Below are 26,777 nucleotides of genomic sequence, written 5' to 3'. Positions count from 1 at the left end.
CAGGCGCGCGAGTCCCTAAGCCCGGTCGGCGGCGGAACGGAGGTCACCGGCTCCGCTCCAGGATGAAGACGCGCAGGGCCAGGGCGTGGACGGGGTCTGCGCCAGCGGCGGTCGCGGGGTGCGGGGTGCCAGGACGCGGCGAGACCCGCGGGCCCCCGCGCTCCCCGCCGCCGCCCCGCGCTCCCCGCCGGCCCGCGCGCACGGAGACCGGCCGCAGGAGACCGCTCCCGGAGTCCGCACCGCCAGGGCCCGCACCGCCAGGCCCGCACCGCGCCCGCGACGGTCTCCTCGGCGGGAGACGGGAACGTAGAGGGAAACGGACGGCGAGCGACGAAGGACACGCGGTCTCGCCCCCCCCCCGGTCCGCGGCCGTCTCGCCCCGCGCGGGGCACGCACGACCCCGGGCTCCACCCTGGACACCGACACGGAAAGCCACGGCGCGGCCCCGCGAGCCAGAGCTACCGGCGACGCCGGAGTCGAGGCCGACGAGGGCCGCGCAGCCCGGGCGCGACCTCGGGGTCTCTGCGCGCGCCCGAGCCGGCCTGCGGGCTCCTCCCGGGGGCGCGCCCCGACGCCTGCGCCCCCCCACGCGGGCAACCAGCCGGGCGCCCGCGGAGTCCGGGCGCGGCGCGGGCGGTACCTGCAGCGGCTGCGCCTCCGCGGCCCGCCTCCGCCGGCTCCCGGCCCCCGGCTCCTCCGCCCGCTCCTGCCGGGGCTCCCCTGGGCTCGGCCGGGCCCTTTTGCGGAGGCGGGACCCGCCCTCATCCATGGCAGGGGCCGAGGACCATGGCCGAACCCCGCCCCGCGTGACCCGAGCAAGGGGGAGCGCGGGGCCGCGCGCGGGCAGCAGGTGCGGGACGCCGCGCTCGCCGCTCCAGCCACCTCCGGCCACAGACCAAACGCGCGGGCTCTCAGGCCGGAAGCGGAAGCACGAGCGTAGGGACCCGCCTTTCCCTTGTCCAGTCAGAAGCGTCCCGGGCTCGCGGCCGGGAGCGTCGGAGCGGGAAGGGGCTGCGCAGGCGCGTCGGACAGCGGACCGGCTCCGTTCGCCCGCGGAACCTTTGAACCGAGTCCTCGGGCCAACCCGGGAAGAGCCGCGGCGGGACTCGTCAGGACGGCCGGGGGAGAGCAGCGGAAGAGGAGGGGCGACATGGCGGCCCTGGGCGCCGCTCGCGGTGGTCCGGGGGGGAAGCCGTGGGCGCACTTCGTGAAGGCGGCTCTGGGCCTCGCGGGCCGCGGGACCCGCTCGGGTACGGCTTCCGGGTCCCAGGCCGTTCCGCCGCCGCCGCCGCCGCCGCCGCGCTCCCTGGGTGCGGGGGTGGTCCTGCGGGCCGGGGGACGCCGGCTCTTCGCGGGCGGAGCTTCCCCGAGAGGGTCGGGGTCCGCCGCGGGTCCTGACGCGCGTTTCTGGAAGACGCGGCTCGGCGGCGCGGGGGCGGCGCGGGGCGGCGCGGGGCGGCGCGGGGCGGCGCGGGGCGGCGCGGGGGCGGCGAGACGGGACGCGGGCTCCCCGCGGAGAGCCGGACACCGGGCCCGGAGCCGCGTTTCCGGGTGCGGAGCGGGGTCTGAGCCGCCGGGAGAGCGGGGCGCCTGCCGGGACGTCCGGGCCCAGGAGCAGCCGCTGCGGGATTCGGAGAGGCGCCCCGGCCCCCGCGCCCCGGCCTGGTCTCGGTCCCCGTCGCGGGCTCGCGCGGCGCCTGGGTCGCTCGTCTTCGGAACCTTCCGAGTCGCGTCGCCGCCGGGACCGGTGCCGCCCCGCGAAGGGGACAGGGATGTCCCCAGTCCTCCCTCCCTTTCCCACGCGCGGAAGGAACGGCCGCGGGGCTCTCGAGCAGCGGCAGGGACTGACTTGCCTCCAGCCCCAGGCGCAGCCGGCAAGGACGGGACATGTCCGGAGGCCCGGGTAGTGCACTGCGGGCGCCGGAGTCCGGGACGCGGGCCCGAGCGGGACGGGGGCTCTGGCGTCTCCCCTCGCCGCCGGTCTTCGCCGCCAGGGGCTGCTCCTCGGGGGCCCCCGCCGGCGGCAGTGAGGCCGACCCGCCTGGCGCTCTCCAGGCTCTGTCCTCCAGCCGGTCCCCCTGCGGGCGCGCGGGCGCAGCGGACCGTCCCGCTGGGAGCGCGCGGGGAGCCCCGCTGCAGGGCCGCGCAGCAGACCTGTGCTTCGGGGGTCCCTCCTGCCGGCTCGCCCGACCCCGGCCCTCACCGCGCAGAGGGAGAGGCGGCCTCGGGAAGGGGGCGGGCGGCGGGGCGCGACGGGCCCGTGGGTGTCTGGCCTCGCGCTGCGGCTCGCCCGGAGGCGGCCGTCCGCGCGCGGGGCTGGCACGACGCGGGTCTTCGCGCCGCGACCCCGGGTCAGCCGCCGTGAGGCCGGCGCTGCGGCGGACCGCGGACTTGGTGTCGTCTGTGATTGCAGTGCCCTGGAGAGGCTGTTGGCGGGGCCCGCGCGTGGCCGGCCTCGACGACCTGGTAAGACCTTCCCGCTTCCTTCTTAAGGCGTTGGCGGCTACGGCCCGGGTCTGGCCCTGTAGCTCTCGGGGCGGAGTCCGGTGATGAAGGGGGTCGTCGGTTTGCGGTTGAGATCGGTGACTTGTTGGCGAAGGGTCACTTAGGCGAGCTCCGAGTAAGAGTCCCAGAGTCCTCGCCGAGCGCGCCAGCAGACCCCACCGTTCCCTTCTTAGGGCCCAGATTGCAGGCTCCGCTCCGGGGATTCGAGGAGAGACTGGGGGGGGGGGGCGACAGGGCACCGCGGAGTCCGCCCGCTGCTCGGCGCCTTCGCCGGCTCGTCACGGCCGGGGGCGGGCTCGGGGTTCCCGCGCAGGAAGCGTCGCGGTGCGAGTCTGTCCTGGGACGCGGGACCGTCTCTTGTAGCCCGGACGTGTGTCCTGATGGGTTTCAAGCGCTGGCATCGGGCTTGGCCAGGGTGAGTTTTCGTGCAGAGGGTACGGGACGCGCCCGAGCGCACAAAGCCTGAGCGCGGGCCGAGAAGGGGAGTCTCGCTGGCGGGAGCCGCGGCCGTGCGACCAGGAAGGGCTGCGGAGCCGCGGCTCTTCGGTCCTGGACCGGCCTCCTTGGCAGCCAGTGCCCAGCCTGGTTCAGGGGAGTAGAGGGAAGCACTAGAGCTCTTTTCTAGGGTCGAATGAAATGTGGCCCCCGGGGTGGGGGGGGCACAGTCTCGGTCATTGGAAAATCTGCATCCAACGAGGGGCTGACGGACTGGCCACTCCGGATTGAGAATCTAGGTCTGGACCACAACAGTTACCCTCCCACAAACCTTTGTTTTCCCCAAGGACTGTATTTTATCTCAGAATCCCCCAAACCAGAGCACTTGGACACAATGTGTACGAACACACCGCAATCTGGAAAATGGCGACTCCTTTTCAGATACACGGATTTTTCTTACATAAGCCAAGCTGTTGTGTTTTTTCTTTTTCATATAAGAAGGGTACAGCTAATCCTTTGGATAGATTTAAATGTGGTAACCTTAAGATTTAATCTTTTTAAGTGTAATGCATGAAACTGTATTATCAGATCTTTTTCCTTTCCTTGATCTTAGCCCGTTCCAATGGAAAACCCTTATAAGGAGCCTCTTAAAAAATGCATCTTGTGTGGAAAACGTGTAGATTATAAGAACATACAGGTGAGATACGGTTTTACTTTGCTACATTTGATTTTAGGAGTTGCTCCTTTGTTATAATCGAGGAGGATCAAGTTAGTTTTATAACAGGCTTTGTGTAGAGGCACCTGTTTCAGTAGCTTCATAATTTCAAATCGGATTTTCTATGTATAAGGCATCTCTGTTTTATTCTAATGAGAGCCCTTTGGCTCTCCCTCATCCACTGTTTTTTCGGGTCAGTGTTCTCTGGTCTTCCCTGGAGGTCACCAACAGCTCACGGTGCAGTGATTCTTAGTTGGTCGAGTTGAATAGTTTGAAAAATCTCCTCTGGTGAATTTGGACTCCATACTAATAACACTGCCGGTGTAACTGCTTCAGATGTAATTTTATCTGTTGTCCAGGGCTCAGCAGATTAAAAGTGGCAAATGTAGGGGAGAGGATGATGCCGGAGGGAAGTGCACTGACAGCAGCAAAAAGCGGGAGCTGCTTTAGATGAACACCGAGAAGTTTAAAGATGCATCTTATCAGGATTATGCACAGTGCCAGGAACAGTGCCCGTTACTTGAGAAGTACTAAAGAATTTAAATGAATAAAACATAAATTATGGCAAGTGGCGTGATGTACCTGTACCTCTAGAAGACCTTACTGTCGTCTGATACAATGTGACAGCCTCTTGTGGCTGATGAAATGCTTAGTGCCTTATTACAAGCAATAGTATTGTAGGAAAGTATCTGTGGAAAAGTTCAAGAAAACAGTTTTAGGTCTGAAAAAATGTGTACACTAATCTGTTTTGACACACTGGATAAAAGAAATTAACTTTAGTCATCAGTTTTTTCATTTAAAATTAATTTAAAAAAATTTTTTAAATGACCTATTAATAGAATGAGCATAGTTCAGTATTTTTAAGAAGTTTGTCTGAAATTTATTAAACCTTTTACATAACTTGACAGTGATAATTTTTAAAATTTACATAAAGTTGAACAGATGTGTTGATAGAAATTTTTTTTTCTTCTCCAAATAAAATGCATACAGCTTTTGTCGCAGTTTATTTCTCCATTTACTGGATGCATTTATGGAAGGCACATAACAGGTACTTTGTTTTCTATTATAGCAGCTTATTAAGAAAATTACACAAATCTCCTTCTGTTATTTAAGAAAAATGTCAAATTTTCAAGTTGTGCTGTAAATCGCTAGATACTACAGGTCCTTTGAGAAAGCCTGTTCATAGGCCAAAAGGATTATTATTTTGCATGTCTTCTTATGCTCAGAGTTAACTATAGGCAGACAACATGTAAAAAATGAGGGCTTAAGAAAATGGCATTGCTGTTCTGGGGTAGACGGGAGTCATTCCTAGACCACATATCTAACCCAGGGCCTGCTGCCTATCGGCCACGTCACCTCCCATCTGTTTTTGTCAGTAGCTTATTTACATTGTCCCTAGGGCTGCTCTGTGAACTACCTCACAGTAATTACACAGTGGCTGTATGGCCCGCAAAGCCTATGAGATTTACTGCCTGGCGATTTACAGGTTTTCCAGCCTTTCCTTGACTGAAAATAGTTACTATGCATTTTGAGTGTTGACATTTTTTATGAATATGAAAGCATTTTTTTTATAGGTCTTTGTGGGAAGAAACAGAAAGAAATCACAAAAGCAATTAAAAGAGCTCAAATAATGGGTAAGAGCACCTGAAAAACTGAATCAGGCTAATCCAAAGTTTGCTTGTTATCCTTTGTGAAGCATTTTCATTTTCTTTTACAGGGTTTATGCCAGTTACATACAAGGATCCTGCATATCTCAAAGACCCTAAAGTGTGTAACATCAAGTATCGGGAGTAAATTATATGAGCCTTAGAATCAATAAACATATTTTATAATAAATGGTCGTGTGATTCTAATACTGACTCAAATTATAAGATTTCATAACCTTTGGGTAGAAAATCAGCTAAATCTTTTTAAACTGAAGTATTAAGTTTTTAATTCTTCACTGAAATCTTTCAAGGAAAAAGTAAGGCTTCCTCTCCACTGTTCTTTAATGAAAACAAGTTATTTAAAATGTTAATACACATTGCATTTCATATACATACATACAAATTTTAAGATGGTCCCCAGTAGGCTCACACAACTCATTGGGATTTCAAATACGGAGAGGAGGATGACTGACATTGAATTTTACTTTAGACCCAGATTCTGTCTTGTAAATGGGATTTTAGGGATATAGGTGCATGAAGGTAGAATGTACATGTAGTGTTCATGTACAAATTCCATGTTGCAGGATATGGATTTAAAATTGCTGATTCTTTCTTTTTTAAAGTATTTTATTTCCTTATTTGACACAGAGACCAGGAGAGAGGGAACACGGGCAGGGGAAACAGGAGTGGGAGAAGCAGGCTTCCTACCAAGCAGGGAGCCTGATGCGGGGTTTGATCCCAGGACTCTGGGATCATGACCTGAGCCGAAGACTCAGGCTTAATGACTAAGCCACTCAGGAACCCTTCTAACTTGGAAAGAGGAGTATGCCTGGCTAGGACATTGGTTCTTCCCTTTGTAGAGATGTTACATGGGGATGGATAGGAGTGCAGTCACAGGACCTCAGATTTACTCCTGGGCTTGTCTATCTTAAAACTTGGTAACATACTTTAAAATGATCCATAGGCAAATGGTCTAGAACGATCTTACTCCAGTGATAGGCTAATCACCAAAAGTTGAGAATTGGGGGAAAAATGACCTGTTGGAACCCATTTTCTTCTTTTCATTTAATACCTTGAAACTTGGGTCATCAAACTTAACTCTGGAAGTTCAGCTGGTACTGACCTCAGCAAGATTCTCTGAAATTCAGCATTTCTTCCTTCAGAGATGATGGATCATTGTGCACAAGTAGGAGCCAAATGCATTCCCTTTCTATAGTGTTTCAGCAAATTGAACTTTGTTTGAAGGCATGTTTCTTTTAAGCAGCCTTTGAAAGATCTATTGTCCTCAGGAGATCTCTATTCGCAAATGTCTAGCCTGTTGTGTCTGTCGGTTCATAATCTGGTACACGGAGAGCAGGGAGAGACTGAAGGGGCAGATAACTCCAAGATTTTAAGTTTCCCTTAGCAAACAAGGGAACTTAGAAGTTTGTCTTGGGTGGCCCCAAGCCAAGTAGATCTCCACACCTGCCTGCTAGTCTTAGTTTATATTAAGGCCTTAACTGGGTTCAGTCACACACACAATCCATATGGTGTCAACACCTGACTTTCTCAAGGCTATGTCCTTGCAACAGTTTCCACTGTGGGAACAGTAGGCAAAATGTACAGTCCAAGGATGGGAATGGGTGAGGAACCTTGGCTTCAGTCCAGCTGGCGGTCAGCCAGCAGTCTTGTGCTTTCAGGGACTTCCTCCAGTAGTTCATTTGTTGGTTGCATTTAGTCTTTTATCTATGTTTTAGGTGATGTTCTAAATGCTCTAGTGATGTTTGTGGTACTTTAAAAAAAAAAAAATAAATAAAGACTGTATTTATTGGAGAGAGAGCACAGGGTGGTGGGGGTGGGTAGAGAGGAACAGAGGGAGAGGGAGAAGCAGACTACCTGCTGAGCAGGGAGTCGATCCCAGCACCCTGAGTTCATGACCTGGGCCAAAAGCAGATGCTTAACCAACTGAGCAGCCCAGGTGCCCCTGTTTATGGTTATTTTTAAATTAGGCTTTAGACTGCCAACCTATTACCCCTCCTCCTGCCCTATGTTGTGACACCACAGTGCTTCTTAGGTAACCAGTTAAAAGAATCCCAACAGAAACTCAATAATTGGTACAGAACATCCCTGCTGTTAATGTGGGCTTCATTAGCACCCCATGGTAACTAAGGCATGTTATAGGTAAAAGATAGTCTTGATAATAGCTAGAATTTGGTCTGTTACTTAGTAAAATGGTCAAAATATGTGTTCAGCATTTCATCCAGTGAATAAAACACGAAGGGTTCATATGATGTATAAGCTTCGTGGAAAATTCTCACAATTAAGGAAAAGACGAATACAAAAACCATAGTAAAAGCTCTCCTAGCCAACTTCCACTTAACCAACTGACTGGGTTAAACTGTGAGTGAAACTCAAAATCATACTAAAGCCCAAGACTCTTCAAACCTGCTGAGTTTTGCATTGCCAAGAGGCAGATGTTCTGTCCCCAAACCTATGTTAGTTTTGTCTGTCACTGTACTGATGAAGTATGAGCATTAAAGTTATTCTTGCCATGAAAACGAAGTAAATGCTTTTGAAAGACTTGCAAAAAAGTGAGAAAAGAAAAAGTTGTCAGATTCGGTGTGGTTAGAACGGAAGAAAAGTGCAAGCAGGAGGGTGCCGTGAAATGGGAAAAAAAAAAAAAAGCATTTTGTACTTCGGTTGCTTTTCAAAAGCTTCTTTAAATTCTTCACTCTTAAGAAACTAAAACTGGGGGACGCCTGGGTGGCTCTGTTGGTTAAGCAGCTGCCTTCGGCTCAGGTCATGATCCCAGCGTCCTGGGATCGAGTCCCACATCGGGCTCCTTGCTCAGTGGGGAGCCTGCTTCTCCCTCTGCCTCTGCCTGCCATTCTGTCTGCCTGTGCTCGCTCTCCCCGCCCCCCTCTGATAAATAAATAAAATCTTAAAAAAAAAAAAAAAAGAAACTAAAACTGGGAACTGTAAAGGTTAAGACATGTATGTGATTTACACAGGAACACCAATATTCTCACAGAATAGTGCCTAGTCCTATAACAAAAGGCTGACAAATGAACGTACAATTCTGCTTCATGTTGCAGTGAAATCTCTGTGATAGACGTGTGTATACTGATACCCGTATGTACCATTTTTGAGTCCCATTTTAACTGGTCTTTTCAGCTACTTGACCAGCTGCTGATCTCAGACACACTGGATTACCAGGCTTGTTCTGTACTCAAATTCTGGATTCACTCAGTTTTGTGTAGAGGGATCTAGACTAGGGAGAGAGATTTGTGCTGTATTACAGTTTTGCCATAATTAGAACTACCAGATTTAGCAAATAGAAATACAGGGCATGTAATTAAATTTGAACTCCAATTCAGATTCAATTACTCATTTAAACAATGTTTTTAATGTTGTCCAGCATTTTATCTGGCAACTCTAGACATTTATCATAAAGAGCAGGAATTGCTCTTAGATAAAAATGAAATACATTTCATATTAACTTCAGACATCTTTTTTTTGTTGTGAAGATAAGGCTAGTCTTTCTTTTCCACTTCTAAAGAATGCTATAGAAGTTTAAAAAGAATATCATTTAAGCTCTTCCCTCAACAGTTTTGTAAAAGGAGCAAAAAAGGGCGGGGTGCCTGGCTGATTCAGTTGGTGGAACATGCAACTCTTGATCTTGTGGTTGGGGGTTCAAGCCCCATGTTGGGTGCAGAAATAACTTAAAATCTTTAACAAAGGCGGGGAGGGGGGTGGACATAAAAGGTTATGGTTTTAAAATAAATTGCTTTAAAAAATAAATGTACCAGAACTTATGTATTACTGCAAATACCTAAACATAAGTAAAAACAATATAAATCGCTTTACCATTCAGCCAATTAAAAATGTCCCTCTGGCCTAAAAGGATCAAAATGTAGGAGACTGTGGATATTCACCAGAACCCTTCATTTTTTCAACGTCTTCATCTGTTTCAGGGCTGCTCATCGTGGATGCTTTTTCTTGATTACTACTATCAGTATCTGTTTTAGATGGTTTGTTTTGTATCTCTAATGGCCGTGACTTCTTGAACTGCCATCCATCATCGGTATCTAAAGCTTTACGTTTAATGATCTGCGGCGCACCACTAGCCACACTAGCTTCAGGAATGTCAGCGTATTCTACCATTAAGGTTAGGTTGTCTATCACATCGAGTTGGTGGTTGGCAGTACAGCTACTTTTAGATATATGCCTATTTTTCAAGGAGATAACACATGAATGAAGAAATTCACAATCTGGAAAAAAGGTCCGTAAAGCTTGACAAAGAAAAATGTTCTCCTGAGGGTCTTTTTCTATGTTCTCTCCTAAACAAAATAAAACAACAGTTCAACATACAATATTTGTTCTACAAAGCTTTTGCAGCAATCTGTTTTTCAGTAAAGTTAAAAAGACTTTAACTGAACAGTTACATCAAATCCTCTAAATTGAGAAAAATGGTGTGCATAATCCCAAATTCTAATTTATACACCCCTATATTCTAAAAGAAGGTTTAAGTTGTATTTTTTTAATAGCAATATAGTCTAGCTACAAATACCTTTATTTAGTAGGATTTACGAGTATTAACAAAACAATTATTTTTAACCCTAAGGTAGATGATCAGTTAGTGCAGGCAGCTCACCCGTAACTCACATCAGTGAGAATTTTTTTTAACGCATGGAAGGTAGTGATGTGTGAACTTTTTACTTACGTGCTACTTGAATTTGTGCCTGTTTTCTTTTCTTAATTTCCCGTTTCAATCTAGTTACGTCCTTTAGTAGTTTCTCTACCGCTCGCTCACTGTGCTCTACTTTCTTGCATATACTCTGCCAAGTAAAGGAATTTAAGGGCATGGATAAAATTCAAGTTGTGTCCTACAGTCTAGGTTCACAAAGTATAGGAAATCCTTTGTGGTACACAGTATCAAGTATTATTAGCCTTTATAAACACTTTATTTTGCTATTTTCTGAAGGAATTCAACAAGCATTTACATGGTGCTTTATAGGTTATAAAATGTTTTCCATATGTAATAACTTCCCATTTATACACAGCTTTATCACACCAGTTATCTGCTTGATAGGACACAGAAATAAAATATTTCAGTCACTTTGGAACAAAAAAATACTGCAGTATTTTGAGAAATGCACATTTACTGCAAACATCTAACATTAAGAAACTGACAATAAGGAAAAGTAACTTTTTTTGTTATGAAAAAACTGTTACAGATTTTTAATTAGTGTAGAAGAAATGACTTTTGAAAAGCAGACTGGCCTTACCAGTTATTAGTTTTAAGTACTAGTTAAAATACCCTCTGGAAATACCTTAAGGAAATAATAAATAAAATAAAATAAAATACCTTAAGGAAATAATAAAAACTTATGTAAGATGATGTTTCTTGGTATACTTCAAATCAAAAGTAACTAATTTCCAATTATAGGGTAATATGTTGTTACATCTAGTTTTAGAATGTTACTTTTTTACTTCTTCATGCTTAGTTTTAAAATGGATACATTTTAGGATTATCTTCCCAGCCTATTTCTCACCATCTTATCCACCATGCCATAAAAGTTTACCAGTGACCCCTTTACCGACTTTCACCCTAACTGACCCAAGCAGAGATACCACATAGCCAGCAGACAAATCTCAATCTTTGGAACAGATCTTAATGTTTTTCTCTGGTTAGCCAGTGAATGAACAAACAGATCTGTAGGTACTACGCAGGAAACCAATGTGCAGACACAAGGGGAAAAAGTACGTTCTGGTGGCATTCCACCTCCTGGTACCAATTTCTTCCTGAAGCTCGGCCGCTTTCTGTCTGCAGTTCCTGTAACAGACCTCTACATTCCTTGTTTTAGGCCAAGTTAGTACTTTTGACATAAAAGTTCTAATATATTGCTATATGAAGTACATAGCCATTAAAAAGAACTGAAGAATATGTAACAAAAATGCTTATTAATGTTTTTGAAAAATGCTTCATGACGTTAAATAAAAATCATGGCAGAAATTTATAAGTTTCCATCACTGTCGACTATGTAAAAGCATTTATATATTAGGGAAAAACTAGAAAATATGGCAAAGTGAAAATAGTTATGTTACAATGATGGGGTCTGGATGTTTCTATTTTCTAAAATTCCCATGTTACCATTCACATTAAAAAATAGCAATATTAGTAGTGTGAAATGTATTAACCTCACTTCTCTTAATTTGCCTTATCAATGAATATGGTGGCCATGGAATATACTACTCACATCTCCATTTGGGAGAAGCCTAGTTGACTAAAGGCCCCAGCTACCATCATTTTGGGTCCATTACTGAAGCCATGCTTCCCCTAGGCTGCTCTTAACCAGTGACTGAACACAGTGGGCTATTAGTACAAATCCATTCCAGTAGGAAAGCTTTGCTCAGAGTCCTCAGCAGCCTGGCTGAAACCACTCTGGCCCTGCAGTCTAAAGGTCTCTCTACCCAAATGTCCTCCCCTTCCTGTCTGTCTCCTTTCTCTGGTGTCGGACTCGGACTCCGGCATTACAACTCTCTCGGCCTGCTCCTGCTCCTCCCCCCTCTTATCTTTCTCAGGCCTAATAAATCTCTTACATGTCTAATCCCATCTTGAGGTCTCCTTCTCCAGCTGATTCAATGAGATAGAATTTAGCACCGTGGTAGATTATTTTGTTCTCAAATACTGCTTCCCTTTTTAGGGAAAGAATTATATATATATATATAAATATAATACATAATTCCTATAATACATAATATAATATAATATATATTAGGGAAGGAATCCTGTATTATATTTATATATAAAGGATTATACATATCCTATCTACTGCCATGAAATAGAGATATATATAATCCGGCCAATGAAATGTGAGTGGAAGCGACCTGCCAGCTCTGAGAAGTTTTAAGAGCTGCTGTGAAGTGTCTCCGCTCTCTTGCTCTCTTCCCTTGTCATGAGAAGAGCACGTCCCACATACGGGTGCTCTTTCAGTCTGGACCCCGGAATGAAGACGGCACTTAGAAGAGCACAGCTGCAGCCAGGATATAATGTAAGTGAGACTAAACTTTAGTTCTGGTAGGCCACTGAGACTGAGGTCTTTGTTACTGAACCTGAACTACTATAAAAATATAAACCTAATCAAATGCCAAGTTATCCCTAAAGATTTCAGTTATCAATTTGATATGAACTCTCCAAGTAGTCTTTAAGTGTTTGATATGTTAACTTACCTTTAATTCCTCTTGTAAAGAAGCATACATTTCATTTATTTTATGTACCTCCTTTAAAGATCCATCTTCTGTAAAAAATTCAGAGCTGCAAAAATTAGCATTTTGTCAGGCAAATATATAGAAATCATTTTAATGCCACAATGAAACACATATCCGTAGTTGAAAAGATTCTTTTTACTCGTTTTGTAGGGACCATATTTTGTCAACCCACTTGTTCACAGCAAAATCAATCAGAAAACTTAGTTCATATCTTCCCATTAGCAGACTTCAAAGTCTTTTAAGTTCTATTGCCAGGACTCAAAAGAAGGTAAGTAAAAATAAACACTGAAAGAGAGGGGGAGGAAAACAGTTTCCTTCTTGGCAATGGGGACTGGGGACCAGTCAATTTTAAAAATATTTTATTGAGGGCGCCTGGGTGGCTCAGTGGGTTAAGCCACTGCCTTCCGCTCAGGTCAAGATCTCAGGGTCCTGGGATCAAGTCCCAAATCGGGCTCTCTGCTCAGCGGGAAGCCTGCTTCCTCCTCTCTCTCTCTCTCTCTCTGCCTACTTGTGATCTCTGTCAAATAAATAAATAATCTTAAAAAAAATTTTTATTGAATTGAAGTCATCACTGATTGAAATAAACATTATTTTATGTAACAAAAAGGAAAAAAAGGGAGGGGTTAAGCATAGTTTGTAAAATACCCCAATGTGAGACGTAAAACTCTGTATCTCAGAATCAATGAAATGCGGTATTCAGTTTCTATAAAAATGGGTCAATCCTCGTGGGGACACAAAAATGAATAAAAATTGAGTCCCTTATTCTCAGTTTCCACTCTCCATTTCTACCGGGACTATAGCACTCTAGAGTCCCAGTGTAATTTCTGACATTATTCCCTTAAAGAACACAAAAAAGTGGGGCACCTGGGTGGCTCAGTGGGTTAAGCCTCTGCCTTTGGCTTGGGTCATGATCTCAGGGTCCTGGGATTGAGCCCCATGTCAGGCTCTCCGCTCAGTGGGGAGCCTGCTTCCCACCGCTCTCTCTTCCTGCCTCTCTGCCAAATAAATAAATAAAATCTTAAAAAAAAAAAAAACCCACAAAAAATTACAGTTCAGTAGCCTATATGAGTGAATCTTGGCTAAAGCCTCATATTATTTAATATTCAGTCTAATTTCATGCCTTTAATTAAATTGCTGCCTTAGAAAATTGAGACTATTTATTATTAGAATACATATGTGGACTTATACAGGGTATGAAACACCCCTCCTTGTTTGTATATTATAAATGGACAAGTGCTAGAAGGAAATACGGAGAAAGTAAAAACAGTCTGGTTTACGTGTGTAAGGTTGTCATTGTTCTTTCGTTTTTATTCTGTGTAATAAAAAATAAATTTCAAAACATGAACAGGGAAAGCAGCTGAAGAGCCTCACCTGTGTGTTTTTACTGCTCGGCTAAAACCAGCGGATTCACAGGAACCTGACATGGTTTTATAACCCAGCTGTTCCGACATGCCCAGATTGGCCACCACTAATGGTATCCTGTGAAAAAGTCTGAAAAAATAAAATTTTAACTTAAAGTGAAATATTAGCATCCAACTATTACATACCTATATAAACTTATACATATTATATACAGAGTACCTTTCCCCTGCAAGATTAAAAAACAACAACAAAAAACCCCATTCTAAACTACTTACCTGAGATAGAATTTATTGACTTGAGGCAAATGCCTTTTAAAAATAGTGTAAAGGTCCCTGATATGAGGAAGTGGTGATGCAACATGGGTGCTTAAGTGGGTAGGAGAAGAATCAATGAAACAAGATGGGATTGGGAGGGACACAAGCCGTAAGTGACTCAATCTCACAAAACAAACTGAGGGTTGCTGGGGGGAGGGGGCTTGGGAGAGGGGGGTGGGGTTATGGACATTGGGGAGGGTATGTGCTTTGGTGAGTGCTGTGGGGTGTGTGGACCTGGCGATTCACAGACCTGTACCCCTGGGGATAAAAATATATGTTTATAAAAAATAAAAAATTAAAAAAAAAAAAAAAAAACAGTGAAGAAGGCATTGCGTAAGATAGTTGTGTGAAAATAATACTTTAATGGCTATTTTAACATGTAAAAATAGGCAGTATTGTTGAGATTTATCCTGTCTTCCATGAATAATAAAATTAGTTGGTATTCTTTTACTTAACCCTCATATTCCACGAGAATGTTCTATAACTTGGTGGTGGGGGGGTGTTAACTCATTTTGGTGGGCCATCAAGAATGACCTTGCTTCCCTGCAGAGTTAGAGAAAAGCTGCTCAAGTACCTAGGCTTGGTTCCATGTCTCGTCCTTCTGCAACCAGTTCTCTACCTCATGGGAAATAGTAACAAATCCTCAGTGCCAAAACACATGTCAGCGTTCCATACCGGGCTTCTAATTTCCTTATCTAACCTTCATTTTCCCATCTGAGAGACATGGCAGACCAACTTCGGTTATTGTGACAATCTAATGCAACAATATTTGAAAATGTTTGGTAAGAGGCTAAAAGTAAAATGAAAGCATTGGGTATATTTTTCTATTAACTTAAAATAGCCAGTGACTGGCCAACACTGACCCCTTCTGAGGTTTATATAAGGCATGCTCCAGCCGGTGAGTAGAGCAGCTTTCCGTTATTATGCTTGGTGTTAACAGTAGAAAAACAAGTTCCCGGCTTGAGAGGTGATTTTGTAAGTTTTTGTGAAGCAGTCTCTCTCTGAATGTCATGATCTGGTCTGAATGACGTCGGAATTTGTACCAACCAACCACAGCCTGAGAGAAAATACAAAAAAAATCAGGTGTATACCTTAATGGTTATAATTATTATGTGTCTTACTATCATAATTAAGCAATAAAATTGACAGCCTTACAAATGGCTTTCTCAAACTTAGCAAGATTTGAGGCATAGATAAACAAAGCACAAACTTTAGTATATACTTTACTCTTTTTTCTATTTATTTTTTTAAATATTTTATTTTTAAAATAGCAAATACTCACCCAACTGACTGAGCCACCCAGGCATCCCTACACTTTACTTTTAAAGTATGCAAACTGATTTATAGTCATTCAGTTAAAGTCCATTTAGTTAATGTAGAGAAAAAATTCCTAACTTCCTCTAGCTCCTAGAGGTATTTGCTATTTTAAAATCATAGTTTTCAGTCATAATTTAATGAAGAAAATGTCAAGGAAAACAAGTTAACATCCTGTTTGAGTTCTTGGTTTGCTAAATAAGTAAACTGAACCCAACAACTTTTAATTGAAATTTATATGGAAATGATATCACCTAACCCACAGAGCAGGTTTCAAAATTGAATAAGATCCTATGAAATGGTTTTATAAACTGTAACATCTGCTGAACAAATTTTAAGTATTACTAAATGTTTTTAAACTGGAAAAATGAATCTCATTCGCTGAGAACTTGGTAATTACAAGATGAAAGCAACCGCTTTGCTTAGAGATCTGTATATGACGACTTTAACAACGAAGTTTTGTATCTGTACATTTAAACAGAGGAAATTAAAATGAGTTCTCTTCTTTTTAAAACCAAAAAATTTTTACAGGTACATTTTAAATGTAAAATATAATGTAATTTTATAATAAAATGTAAAATATTAAAAAAGCATTTTCATCAAAGGATGGTTTTTAAATTTCTCTTACTGAATCTACTTTTATTCTCAACTCAGAGATCAGAATGTTTTAAGAAGGAACCCTCCCTCCCCCACCATTTTGTATTTGGAAAAAAAAACCCTATTTTGATCACTCAACAAGTCTTAGCACCAAGTATGTGTAGAGGGTTCAAATGAGGTTCTATATAGTGAAGTGCTAGTAACTCCAGCTATGGAAAATAACAGGAATGAGTTAGGTCCTAGAATAAATGGGCTGGGAAGGTGTGTGGTAGGAATATAGGAGAGGATCAACGCTAATTAGAATCGTTGAGGAGGAGAACAAGAGTAATACTTTGAATGACTAGTTCTGCTCTCAGAGCACAACTTTGAATTTCTGGAAAGAACAAGCCTTTCCTCACCTGCTTATAGGACATTGTGAAGACAAGTGCTGCTTTAAAATTCTGTCAAAGTATTAGATGTTTTTCAGGCTGAAAATAATACACATAACACCAAACAAACAAAAGGTCAGTTAGGGAATACCTTTTTGACACTTGATAATATTTTCTTCAGTGCTTGCTCATTTAGTTCGCCAGAAGAATTATAAAAGCTGTAAAACAAGCCAAAATTAAAAGCATTTCAAATAGGCTAAAAATGATTTTACTAGCACTTTTAATTTTAGTTACTCCTTACCCAACCAAAACCCATATATGCACTTGCTGGTCAGATCAAGTTCTAAAAATAGTAACAGAGAAATTTCCTCAAATTAACAGACTTGAATGGTAGAAATGTGAGGCCCATAAACAACAAGAAAGGAAAAGGAGTGGAGAAATTTCAAGAAATAAATTTGGGCATCATATTTTCTTGAGCCTAAAACAAACTATCCATTAAATATAAAAAGTTTTAAAAGTCTACATAGCCAGTTCACAATTCATTCACAATCTGCTTATTAAAACTTTTTTTACAATACTGATACATACCAAAGAACGTATGAGTAATGAAACACAACAACAAACAGTTTATTTATTGCTAATTCCAAAAGCTGTACTTCTATTACGTTGAGAAGCACTTTAGGTGCGGGTCCTTCTGGGTTTTTTTCTTGGTGGGGCGGACAAGGTGCTTAGACTTTGGTTTGTCTTTGTCCTGCTGGAAGGTCAAAGATGTAGGAAGGACTGGAAGGATAATTCTAAAAGATTCTGAAGTGTCTACTTGCAGCTTTCCTCCTTCTCCAACAATAGTGGACGCAGATAATACTCTCCTCTTTTTAACATTCACTGAAATCAACAATATTCTTTTCTATGATGGTGAAATACCTGTCATGCAAACTCCTTTGTAAATAATATTCACTGTAGTAAGGCTTTTACTGGTGGTTCTAATCTGTACTGAAAAAATTTAGGTATGTCAAACAAAAAAATACATTCTAATAAGCAATTTTTTTTTTTTTAATTTACGACTTACATTAAAAATTTTCCATCAAAGGGGCACCTGGGTGGCTCAGTGGCTTAAGCCGCTGCCTTCGGCTCAGGTCATGATCTCGGGGTCCTGGGATCGAGTCCCACATCGGGCTCTCTGCTCGGCAGGGAGCCTGCTTCCTCCTCTCTCTCTCTCTGCCTGCCTCTCTGCCTACTTGTGATCTCTCTCTGTCAAATAAATTAAAAAAAAAAAAAAATCTTTAAAAAAAAAAAATTTTCCATCAAAAATTTTAATGGGAAAATAGACAAAATGGAGTGTTCCAGCTATCAAAAGGGGATTTCCACTGATCAAACAGATCTGTCCACCTAATCTGTTATTCTAACATGAATATTCTAAAACAAGAGTTTATTCCTATATTTCTCTAGCCTGGTCCACTTCCCACTTCTCAAACGGGGGCGTAAGGCAATACACCAGGTGTGTAAGAAACAACAGGATAACAGTATATACTCTGTGCAAACACTGATTTTATGTGAAATTCATGGGGTGGAGAGGCACATTTTTATATAGAATGATACTGTGCAGAATTCACATTAAACTGCGTAACTTTTTAAGTGACTGAGTTTTAGGCTTCAGTGGACTGTTTTCCAGATGTTTCCTCTAGATTCTTGATAAGTGATTTGGTGTTCTTCATTGGAAACCTTTGAGAAACAATGTTATTAGAAAAGAGCTGGCAAACTTTTCTGTAAAGGGTCAGAGAGTAAATATTTTAGGCTTTGCTGGACACAGTCTCTGCTGCATATTCTTCTGTTGTTCTTTTTGTTTTTAACAGCCCTTAAAAAAATACATTAACTATTCCAGATGGTCCTATAAAAATGGGCCATACTTTGCCACCCTCTGTATTAGCACATAAAAGTGGGCGTTAAAGCTTATTCAACTGGGAGTCCAAAAAGTATGGTATTAAAAGGCTTTAACATGTTTAACTCTATTATTCCAAACAAGGAAGCGACACCATGGTATGCTGTTGGGAGCAGAACTGACGAAATCCTCATTCTTCTAGTTTCTGCTCTATTGCAAACTAGTTCTGCGGCACTGGTTCTATCATGAACTTTTTTAGGCCTCATGTTTTGCTAAGGAAAAATGAAGTGTGTAGAAAACTTAACTAAGTGACAGCCTTTTCCGGTGGTTCTCCTTATGCCTTCTTCCCCTTTAACTTACAAGGCAAAAAGGCTGAGGCATGGGTTTCTCATCACTGGATCAGACGGGCTTCCTCCATTCTAAGGCTCTATTAAGTTGGTATAATTATTTAGGGCAGTTGCCAGTAGACACTGAATCACTTTTCCTTTTCACTCTTCATTCCTAATCTTTTTGCTGGGCAAGAGTCCTTAGGGAAGTACTTTTTAAGAGTCTCCACCAAGAATTCCTCATTCAGCAAGTAGTTTTGTATGTCCGTTGTATGCAAAACACTATCCAAGATCTCGCTCTTTCTGGTGCAGCAGTTTAAGACCACAAGAAGCCTTGACTTCTGTCATCCACTACCACAGATCTTCTTCACCCTTACCATATGCTCCACTGCCACTCTTACACAGCCTCAGTCAATGTACAGCGTGACCGTAAGACAGTAACACTGATTTTCCAAGTACAGTTTATATAAATCATAAAGTTATTTCATTACACCTACACCATGCTGTGATTACAGGTGTTTATGAAAATTCACTTATGTGTGTACTTTTCTATATGTATGTTATACCTCAATAAAAAGCTTTCGAAAATACCATAGCCTAGTAGCGACTGCCTTCGGCTCAGGTCATGATCCGGGAGTCTCAGGATCGAGTCCCGCATCGTGCTCCCTGCTCAGAGCAGCAGGGAGCCTGCTTCTCCCTCTCACCCTCTCCCCTCTCATGCTCACGTGCTTTCTCTCTCTCAAGTAAATAAATAAAATCTTAAAAAAAAAATACCATACCCTATTAGGGCTACCGTACTATTATAATCTGTGCGACTAGTAACACAAATTTTCACCATAGAAGGCAATGGGAAGCAGGTTAGATAAAGAACCTAAAGTCTTTTCATTTTTATCAGTACCACCATGTGTAACTGATAATTAAAATGTTTTGTATAGGGGCGCCTGGGTGGCTCAGTGGGTTAAGCCTCTGCCTTCAGCTCAGGTCATGATCTCAGTGCCCTGGGATCAAGCCCCACGTCGGGCTCTCTACTCAGCGGTGAGCCTGCTTCCCCCTCTCTCTCTGCCTGCCTCTCTGCCTACTTGTGATCTCTCTCTCTCTCTCTGTCAAATACATAAATAAATAAAATCTTTAAAAAAAAAATGTTTTGTATAAAAAGTGACTTCACTTGCAGAGGGTAATTTTCACAGTGGATCACTTACTTGCTGGGACTACTTACCTGAAAAGCTGATAGCACGGAATATATTTCTGGATGTCTGGAAAAAAGGAATTTTTTGCTATGACTACATTAATATTCATTTGAATAGCATATATTAAGTGAAGTACTTTAACATTATCTCATTTAATCCTCACAACAAACTTATGACACAGATGTTACATCATTCCTTCCGTTTAAAAGATGAGGTAACGAGCAGAGAGAATGGTGGGGCCAAAATTCAAACCCAGTGCCTCAGTCTTAACTTGAACACTACATTCCCTCTAAACAGGTTTCATAATGAACGGCACATGAGAGATGAATTTAAAGTTGCTCTATTTTCGTTGAGTTTTAAAAAGGTTATATTCCAATTTTACCTAGTTGACAACAGCAGCAGCTAAAGGAATTATCTTCTACTATTCCAAGTAGTTGCTTCATAAAAGATTCATTAACGTTAGCTCCAGACTAAGAAACAAGAACCCAGTGTCTTTTAGGAAGGGAGTTTTATTCTCGCCAATAAAAATACACCTAAATTCTGGTAGCTGCAGATACTGTACAAAAGAGAGAAATTCTATTGCACAAGACATCACTATAAATCTTGTAGGAAATATTAAGATCAATATAGTGTTCCCTCTAGCAGTTCAAACTAACAGATCTTTCAAAATTATTGGAGAACGACAGGAGTGGAACATCCACACCTGGTAACACAGCAACCTGCCAAGAAAACACATGTTCTGGGGCGCCCGGCTGGCTCAGCTGCAGAGCGTGCAACTCCTGACCTCAGGGCTATGAATCTGAGCCCCACTCCAGTTGCAGAGATTAGTTTAAAAACAACAAAGAGAATATAAGTTCTTCCAGGCTTCCCACTCTTAAGGGTCCCTTGTGTCAAAATCAAATCTACCAGACAGCACTGGATCACTCTAACAACAACCATGTATTTCAGATGGTTCCCGTGACATGTCCTATTTGTGTGTCAGGTCATAGCCAGAGGACTAGAAATTTTTTTAGCCACTTAAATCAAAGACATCAGTTTGATTACAGAGAATCTGTGACTCTTGAGCTCGACGAGGAAAGCCGTTATCAGACTGCTACTGAACAATCTCTTTGAGCAAACATCTGAAGGCTGGAGACATCTCCGCATGTTTGTCCCTGCAAGTGCCATCTTTAGAGAGAAAACTACATGAAATCATCATCTTAATAACTCTATGTGTATATTAATAAAAATAATTCAGTCTACTTAAAAAAGGGAAAGTGACCATCCTCTTTAGATAATTTTCTCCTAGCAAATGGATGTTATCCTAAGATAAATCCCTGTCTGAGAAAAAAAAAAAAAAAAAGACTGAACAGAAACAGTCCGTTACTGATAACTGACCAAACATACTCTGATGTATGTCTACAAATGTATATGATGAAAATCTCATTAACCAAAGCAGTGTAGTAATTTGCAGATCTTGGATTTTGTTAGTCATCTAGTAATCCAACATTTAAAAATAATCTGAGCAATTACTTAAGTGTTCCTACAGCACTTGCCTAATACCCTAAAGTTTAACACTGGTCCCAGCACAATGGAGTTGTTCAATAAATGGTTGCTTAAACTCCTTAAAATATGTCTGGTTACCTTGGGCAGCATGTCACTTCAATTAGGGGGAAAATGCCCCAAGGCTTTGCTTTTAAAGTTTGTGTCTGGAAGCACCTGGGTGGCTCAGTGGGTTAAGCGTAGGACTCTTGGTTTTTGGGTCAGGTCATGATTTCAGGATCCTGAAATTTAAGCCTGCATGGGTTCCACATGGAACCTGCTTAAAATTTTCCCTCCCTCTGCCCCTCCTCCCATTAAATAAATAAATCTTTTTTTTAATCATTATTTTTTAAAAAAGATTTTATTTACTTGTCAGAGCACAAAAAAGGGGAGCAGCAGGCAGAGGCAGAGGGAGAAGCAGGCTCCCCAGGGAGCAGAGAGCCCGGTGTGGGGCGATCCCAGGACCCTGAGATCATGACCTGAGCCCAAGGCAGATGCTTAACAACTGAGTCATTCAGCTGTCCTTCAAATAAATAAATCTTTAAAAATAAATAAATAAAGCAAGCAAGCAAGCTTGTGTCTGAGCTGAAAAAAACACCATTAACAAAGTAAAATTACAAACTGTACAAACATGTGCAACACAGGACAAAAGCCCAATTACCTCACATTATAATGTAATTTACAAATCAGTAAGAAAAAGCAAAATAGTTTAGCAGAAATACAGTCAAAGCATGCAACAGGCCTGTCTTTTTCAAAAACAAAAGCCGCTCCCAAAGAAATAAACAACCTCATTTGTAATTAAGAAATATAAATTAAAGTTGTTTTCATTGATCAAATTGGCAAAGATTAAAAAATTGGATAATACTTTGTGGTAGCAACAGTACGTGCACTTTTACGTATTGTGGAGGAATCTTAAGATAGCATGACTTTTCCAAAGGCAGCGGTCTATAAGGAATCTGACTTTCCAATAGACTCAAGCATAGAGATATATATACACTATAAAAGTGTTTACCATTATATAGTTTTGTATTAACAAAAAAAAAAAAAAATAGGAAGCCATTCATAGCTGATTATGTAAGTGCTGGTATGTAAATACAGCATAAATACAGAGCCATTAGAAAGAAAGGCCAAATTATACACATTGGTACTACTGTGTGCTAATAGAACAGTATCACTGAAGACACTTATCTTGGAAATATTTATCCATGTATAGGATAATCCCATTTGTATATATATAAATATATATACATTTATATACCTGTGTATTGTTAATGAGGAAAAAGATACTTGTAAAACAGGGGATGCTGCAGAGGAGACTCTAAAGAGACTGAATTTACTTTATATACTTACTTCAAATATATATGCTACATTTATATACAATTATTTATTTGAGAGATGGATACAAAATGGGAGATATGTAAATTTACATATATACTTCCATTTTTAACCTTTAAAAGTGGCAAACAAAAAAATGACAAACACAACTATAAACTGATACACCATCTTTCTGGAAAGCAATTTGCTAATATAGATCAAGAACCTTAAAAATGCTCATACATTCTGACACCATAAAACCACCCCCAGGAATCTATGTATTATCAACGTAGAAAAGTGTTTAAGGATGTTCACTGTAGTGTAATTTATGAAAATGAAAAGCTGGATAATTTATTTAAAGGACTGCTAAATTCCACAGCAAATACAATGCAGTTACCAATGATGATACTTAGAGACTCCTTTAACATGGGAAAGAGGTCATGAGACAATCTGATGTCATCATGCCACGTCTTTTATAAACCACACCCCCAATTTCTTTTTTCAAAATATGCTTAGAGGGCATCTGGGTGGCTCAGTGGGTTAAGCTTCTGCCTTCAGCTTGGGTCGTAATCCCACAGTCCTGGGATCTAGCCCCACAAGCGGCCTCTCTGCTCAGCAGGGAGCCTGCTTTCCCCTCCCTTTCTCTCTGCCTTCTTATGATCTCTGTCAAATAAATAAATAAAATCTTTAAAAAAATATATGCCCAGAAAAAAGTCACACATTAGGTAATCAGAAAACGCCCTGTGGATTTCTATGTTCCCTTCTCCCTTCCTCTTGAGAAAATAAGCTGCGGTCGGCTGCAGGTGGTCCCGGGCCCATCCCTCAACCTCTCTGAGGGCCGGCCTTTCCCCACTACACTCCGAAAGCTACTTAGGGTTTCCAGTGATCTAATCAGTGTTTTTTCAGTTCTTCTTTTCCAACTTTTTTGCAGTATTTTATGTTTTTATCTGAACTGTTTTATATTTTGGGGGGGGGCACTGCTTGCTGGGCCATCTTCCTGCCACTTAAATCTAAACAGGAGCTATTCCATCCTTCTTCCGCAGGGTAGACTTACATACATCCTACGTCACACACTCTTTCTTGCTTTATAGTAGATCATGGTCATAATTTTAACTGAAGAGTGAATGCAACAAAATCTGCTTTAACATGCTTTATCTGTTTCTTAAAACAATTTATAAACTCAGTTATGCTGATCCTGTTCAGCATAAATCACCAAATACAAGAGACACAGAATAAGTGACTCACCAATTGTATAAATAACTTCAACATCATCCATTTGGGAATCAGTAATACTATTCTTGGCTTCACCTTTCACTTCCCCAAGGAGAAAACCTTCCTATAAGGATAAAAATAAGCAGTATATGGAATTACGTGGTTGAACTAACTACTCAGTCACTCCACTACCCAATGTTTCCCAAAGCATACAAAATGCGGGAAACAGCCCCAGGTACCCAGAAGAAAGCCCAGGGGCACTGCAGTGTGGCCGGGAAACAGGACGGCAGAGAGACGGCAAAGGCCTCACCGGAACCCCGAAGGCTTCAGGCCAGAAACGAACACACAGTAAGTGGAGGAGGAGGAGGAGCGTCAGCCTGGGGACAGGAGGAGCCTGGGGACTCCCGGTTCCGAGCGGTGAAACCCTGACGGGAACAGCAGCGACAGCGGTCGTCCCAGGAACGGGTCAAAGACTGGATTCTGGGAGCCCGTGGCCGCTTCCGCGCTATGAAACGACCCGGCGCTTCGCGTCCGCGCATGGAAGCCTGCGGAGCACGAGGGGTCGGGAATGGAGGCCGATCTCCGGACGGGGCGCTGCGGGCCCCGCTCGTTCCCCACGTGCCGGCGTGGGCCGCAACAGCACCGGCGTCTCCGGACCCGGGTTTTCGGTCCCTCCACTCGGCACACTGACGGCCCAGCGCGCTCGGCACCCACAGAGGCGCGGGTCCGCGCTCCGAGACCCGCCCCGGTCCCGAGACCCACAGGGGAAGGTTTCAGGTCGGAGCCCGGACCGGACTCTCCGCCGCGCGGGGCCGCGCACAAACCCCGGGAGGGAAGCGGTGCGGGAGAAGACGCGGGGCCCGGCCGGCTCCCCCGGCCACCGCACCCCGCAGCGTCCGCACCGCCGAGCCGCCCCGCGCGTTCCCGGAGGCTCCCGCCCGGCCCCGCGGCTGCGCGCGCACGACACGCGTCCCGGCCCGGTGCGGACCGTGCCCAGACCCGGCCTCGGCGACAGCCGACGCCGCGGGACGCGCGACTCCGCGCCCGGCCGAACCGCAGGCTCTGCCCGCGGCGGACCCCTCGGACGCGGCGGCTCAGGCGCGGGCCCCCCGGCTTCCCGCACGTTTCCGAGCCGCGCCCGCAGGGAGAGCTTCGCCGCGCGCACAAGCACGACCCAGCGGCCCGCGGCGGCGGAGACACGGACGCGCTTCCGTCCCAGGGGCGCGTCCCGAGCGCCCCGAGCGCACGCACCAGGGCCGAGGCCCGCCCGCCGGCGCACACCGCCCCCGCGAAGCCCTCCCGGGCGGCAGCCGGCCGCGGGGCGCGTCCCGCACGAGAACCGCAGCGGCCCGCGGCCGCGAACGCGCGGAACCTCCGGCGCCGGGAACCCTCCGTGCGCTCGCGAGCGAGCTGCGCCCGAGGAGCGGGGAGCGCGGGGAGCGCGGAACGGGGCGCGGGACACACCGGTCGGGCGAGGACTCGGACACGGGTCGGAGGGGGCGGGGCTCGTCCCGCCCGAAACTCGGCGGCCGGGGGCCCCCCCGGGACGGCCCCGGAGCGGGAGAGGGCGGGGCGCCGTCGGGGAGCTCGTGGGCGGGGACCCGGGAAACGGCGGCGGGGCCGCCCGCGCTCGGGGCCTCTTCCGACGCGACGCCGGAGCCCGCCTCGCCCCGCGGCTCACCGTGTCCGAGTCGGTGTTGAGGTGCTGGAACGCGAGCGCGCCGAGCACAAAGCCGGAGAGCACCGCCGACGTGCTCTCGCCCTCCATGCTTCCGCCGGCGCCGCGCCGCGAGGGGTGCAGGGGCGGGGCGCGCCGGGCCCGCGGCTCGGCGTCGCGGCGGCAAGGCGGGGCCGGGCGGATGGGCGGGGCCGGGCGAGCGAGCGGGTGGGCGGGGCCGGGCGAGCGGGTGGGCGGGGCCGAGCGAGCGAGCGGCTGGGCGGGGCCGGGCGAGCGCCCAGCCAGCGACCGAGCGGAGGGGCGGGGCCCGCGTCGGCGCACCAGACGCTGCGCGCACCGCGGGAGGAGCGGGCCCTTGGAGGCGCGGGCGCCCTCAGCCCGCAAGGGTGCGGCCAGGTGGTGGGGTCGGCGGCGGGGCGTCTTCCTCCCGGGCGGAGCGGTCGCCGTCGCCGTCGCGGTCGCACCGGGGCTTCGGCTTCAGACTCCGCGCTCCAGGCGCACGCGTGTTGGGACGCGGCTGCGCAGCACCGTACCCGCGGCGCGCGCGCACCCTGCGCGGAACGAGCGGCGCGGGCGGGGGACGCTCTGTGACGTCATGGAGTAGCGCGAGGGCGGGGCCGCGTCAGGGCCGCGGAGGCCGGGACCCGCTTTTCCTCCCGGGGCTTCGGCGCTGGCGCCCGTTTCGCAGGTCGCGCTCGCGTCTCCTCCGGAGCCTGCCGCGATGCGCGGCCGCGGGAGCGCCTGCGGGGGCGGCGGCGGGGGCGGCAGGCGCGGGCGGGGGCGGCCGCGCGGGAGCGTGAAGCTGCGTTTCCTGACGGCCGAGTGCCGGGCTCCGAGCTGGGGTGCCGCTCGGCCCGGGTCTCGGGGCGCCCTGTGGGCCGACTTGTGTGTTTCCTACCGAAGCGGCGTTTCCTGCCTCGCTTCAGCCGCTCTTCGCGGAGGACGCGTTCCGCAGGTCCCGGTCCCCCGAGCGGGGCGATCCCGGGGCGATCCCGCGGCGGAGACGTAGAACGGGGGACGGTCGCGGGACCCGCCGTCAGCCCTCCACGTGGCGGCGAAGTGGCCGCGGCCGGGCGCGGGGGACAGGACGGAAGGGGCGCTGGGCTCTGGCCCGACCCCGCGGACGGCAGCCCCGACCGGATCCCGGACGTCCCGG

General features: G+C 46.2%; 3 protein-coding genes across 23 annotated transcripts in view; 1 reads left to right on the top strand and 2 right to left on the bottom strand.

Moving 5' to 3' along the window:
• Positions 1–969, bottom strand: part of HELQ (helicase, POLQ like) — a 48,094-nt gene extending 47,125 nt beyond the window's left edge. For 9 of the 12 annotated variants that reach the window (XR_014310551.1, XM_082726402.1, XM_082726398.1 and 6 more), the window contains exon 1: positions 641–907. Coding sequence is in view for 9 of the 12 variants with exons in the window: in XM_082726402.1 (XP_082582528.1) it covers positions 641–769 (129 nt within the window). In the remaining 3 variants the exon portion in view is untranslated. Of the gene's footprint in view, positions 1–640 lie in introns of all 12 variants that reach the window. The other 3 variants (XM_082726389.1, XM_082726404.1, XM_082726400.1) reach the window with 2 other exon arrangements.
• Positions 968–5,491, top strand: MRPS18C (mitochondrial ribosomal protein S18C). 2 transcript variants are annotated; one of them, XM_082726419.1, is made up of 7 exons: positions 968–1,250; positions 2,414–2,466; positions 2,819–2,920; positions 3,554–3,637; positions 4,646–4,703; positions 5,230–5,289; positions 5,373–5,491. In XM_082726419.1, exons 1-7 carry the CDS (start codon positions 1,151–1,153, stop codon positions 5,447–5,449), a joined length of 534 nt encoding a protein of 177 aa, XP_082582545.1. In that variant the 5' UTR covers positions 968–1,150; the 3' UTR covers positions 5,450–5,491. The 2 variants fall into 2 exon arrangements, with proteins under 2 accessions (XP_082582545.1, XP_082582546.1); XM_082726420.1 differs by lacking the exon at positions 2,819–2,920 and having other exon boundaries at positions 994–1,250.
• A 419-nt stretch (positions 5,492–5,910) lies between these two features.
• Positions 5,911–26,156, bottom strand: ABRAXAS1 (abraxas 1, BRCA1 A complex subunit). Of its 9 annotated transcripts, none has more exons than XM_082726414.1 (11): positions 25,625–26,156; positions 24,254–24,488; positions 23,977–24,067; positions 19,926–19,962; positions 16,659–16,725; positions 15,092–15,285; positions 13,924–14,043; positions 12,514–12,598; positions 10,004–10,118; positions 8,251–9,620; positions 5,911–8,028 (listed from the first exon to the last, which is right to left on the bottom strand). In XM_082726414.1, the coding sequence occupies exons 3-10, from the start codon at positions 24,005–24,007 to the stop codon at positions 9,187–9,189; spliced, it is 1,083 nt and encodes a 360-aa protein (XP_082582540.1). In that variant the 5' UTR covers positions 24,008–24,067; positions 24,254–24,488; positions 25,625–26,156; the 3' UTR covers positions 5,911–8,028; positions 8,251–9,186. The 9 variants fall into 9 exon arrangements, with proteins under 9 accessions (XP_082582540.1, XP_082582536.1, XP_082582539.1 ...); XM_082726410.1 differs by having other exon boundaries at positions 24,254–24,368; positions 25,408–25,813; XM_082726413.1 differs by lacking the exon at positions 25,625–26,156 and adding an exon at positions 25,408–25,452.
• Positions 26,157–26,777: the final 621 nt, after the last annotated feature.

This window comes from Mustela nivalis (assembly GCF_964662115.1).
Source record: "Mustela nivalis genome assembly, chromosome: 4".
NCBI classification, from domain to species: Eukaryota; Metazoa; Chordata; class Mammalia; order Carnivora; family Mustelidae; genus Mustela; species Mustela nivalis.
This window is presented reverse-complemented; position numbering and strand designations above follow the sequence as displayed.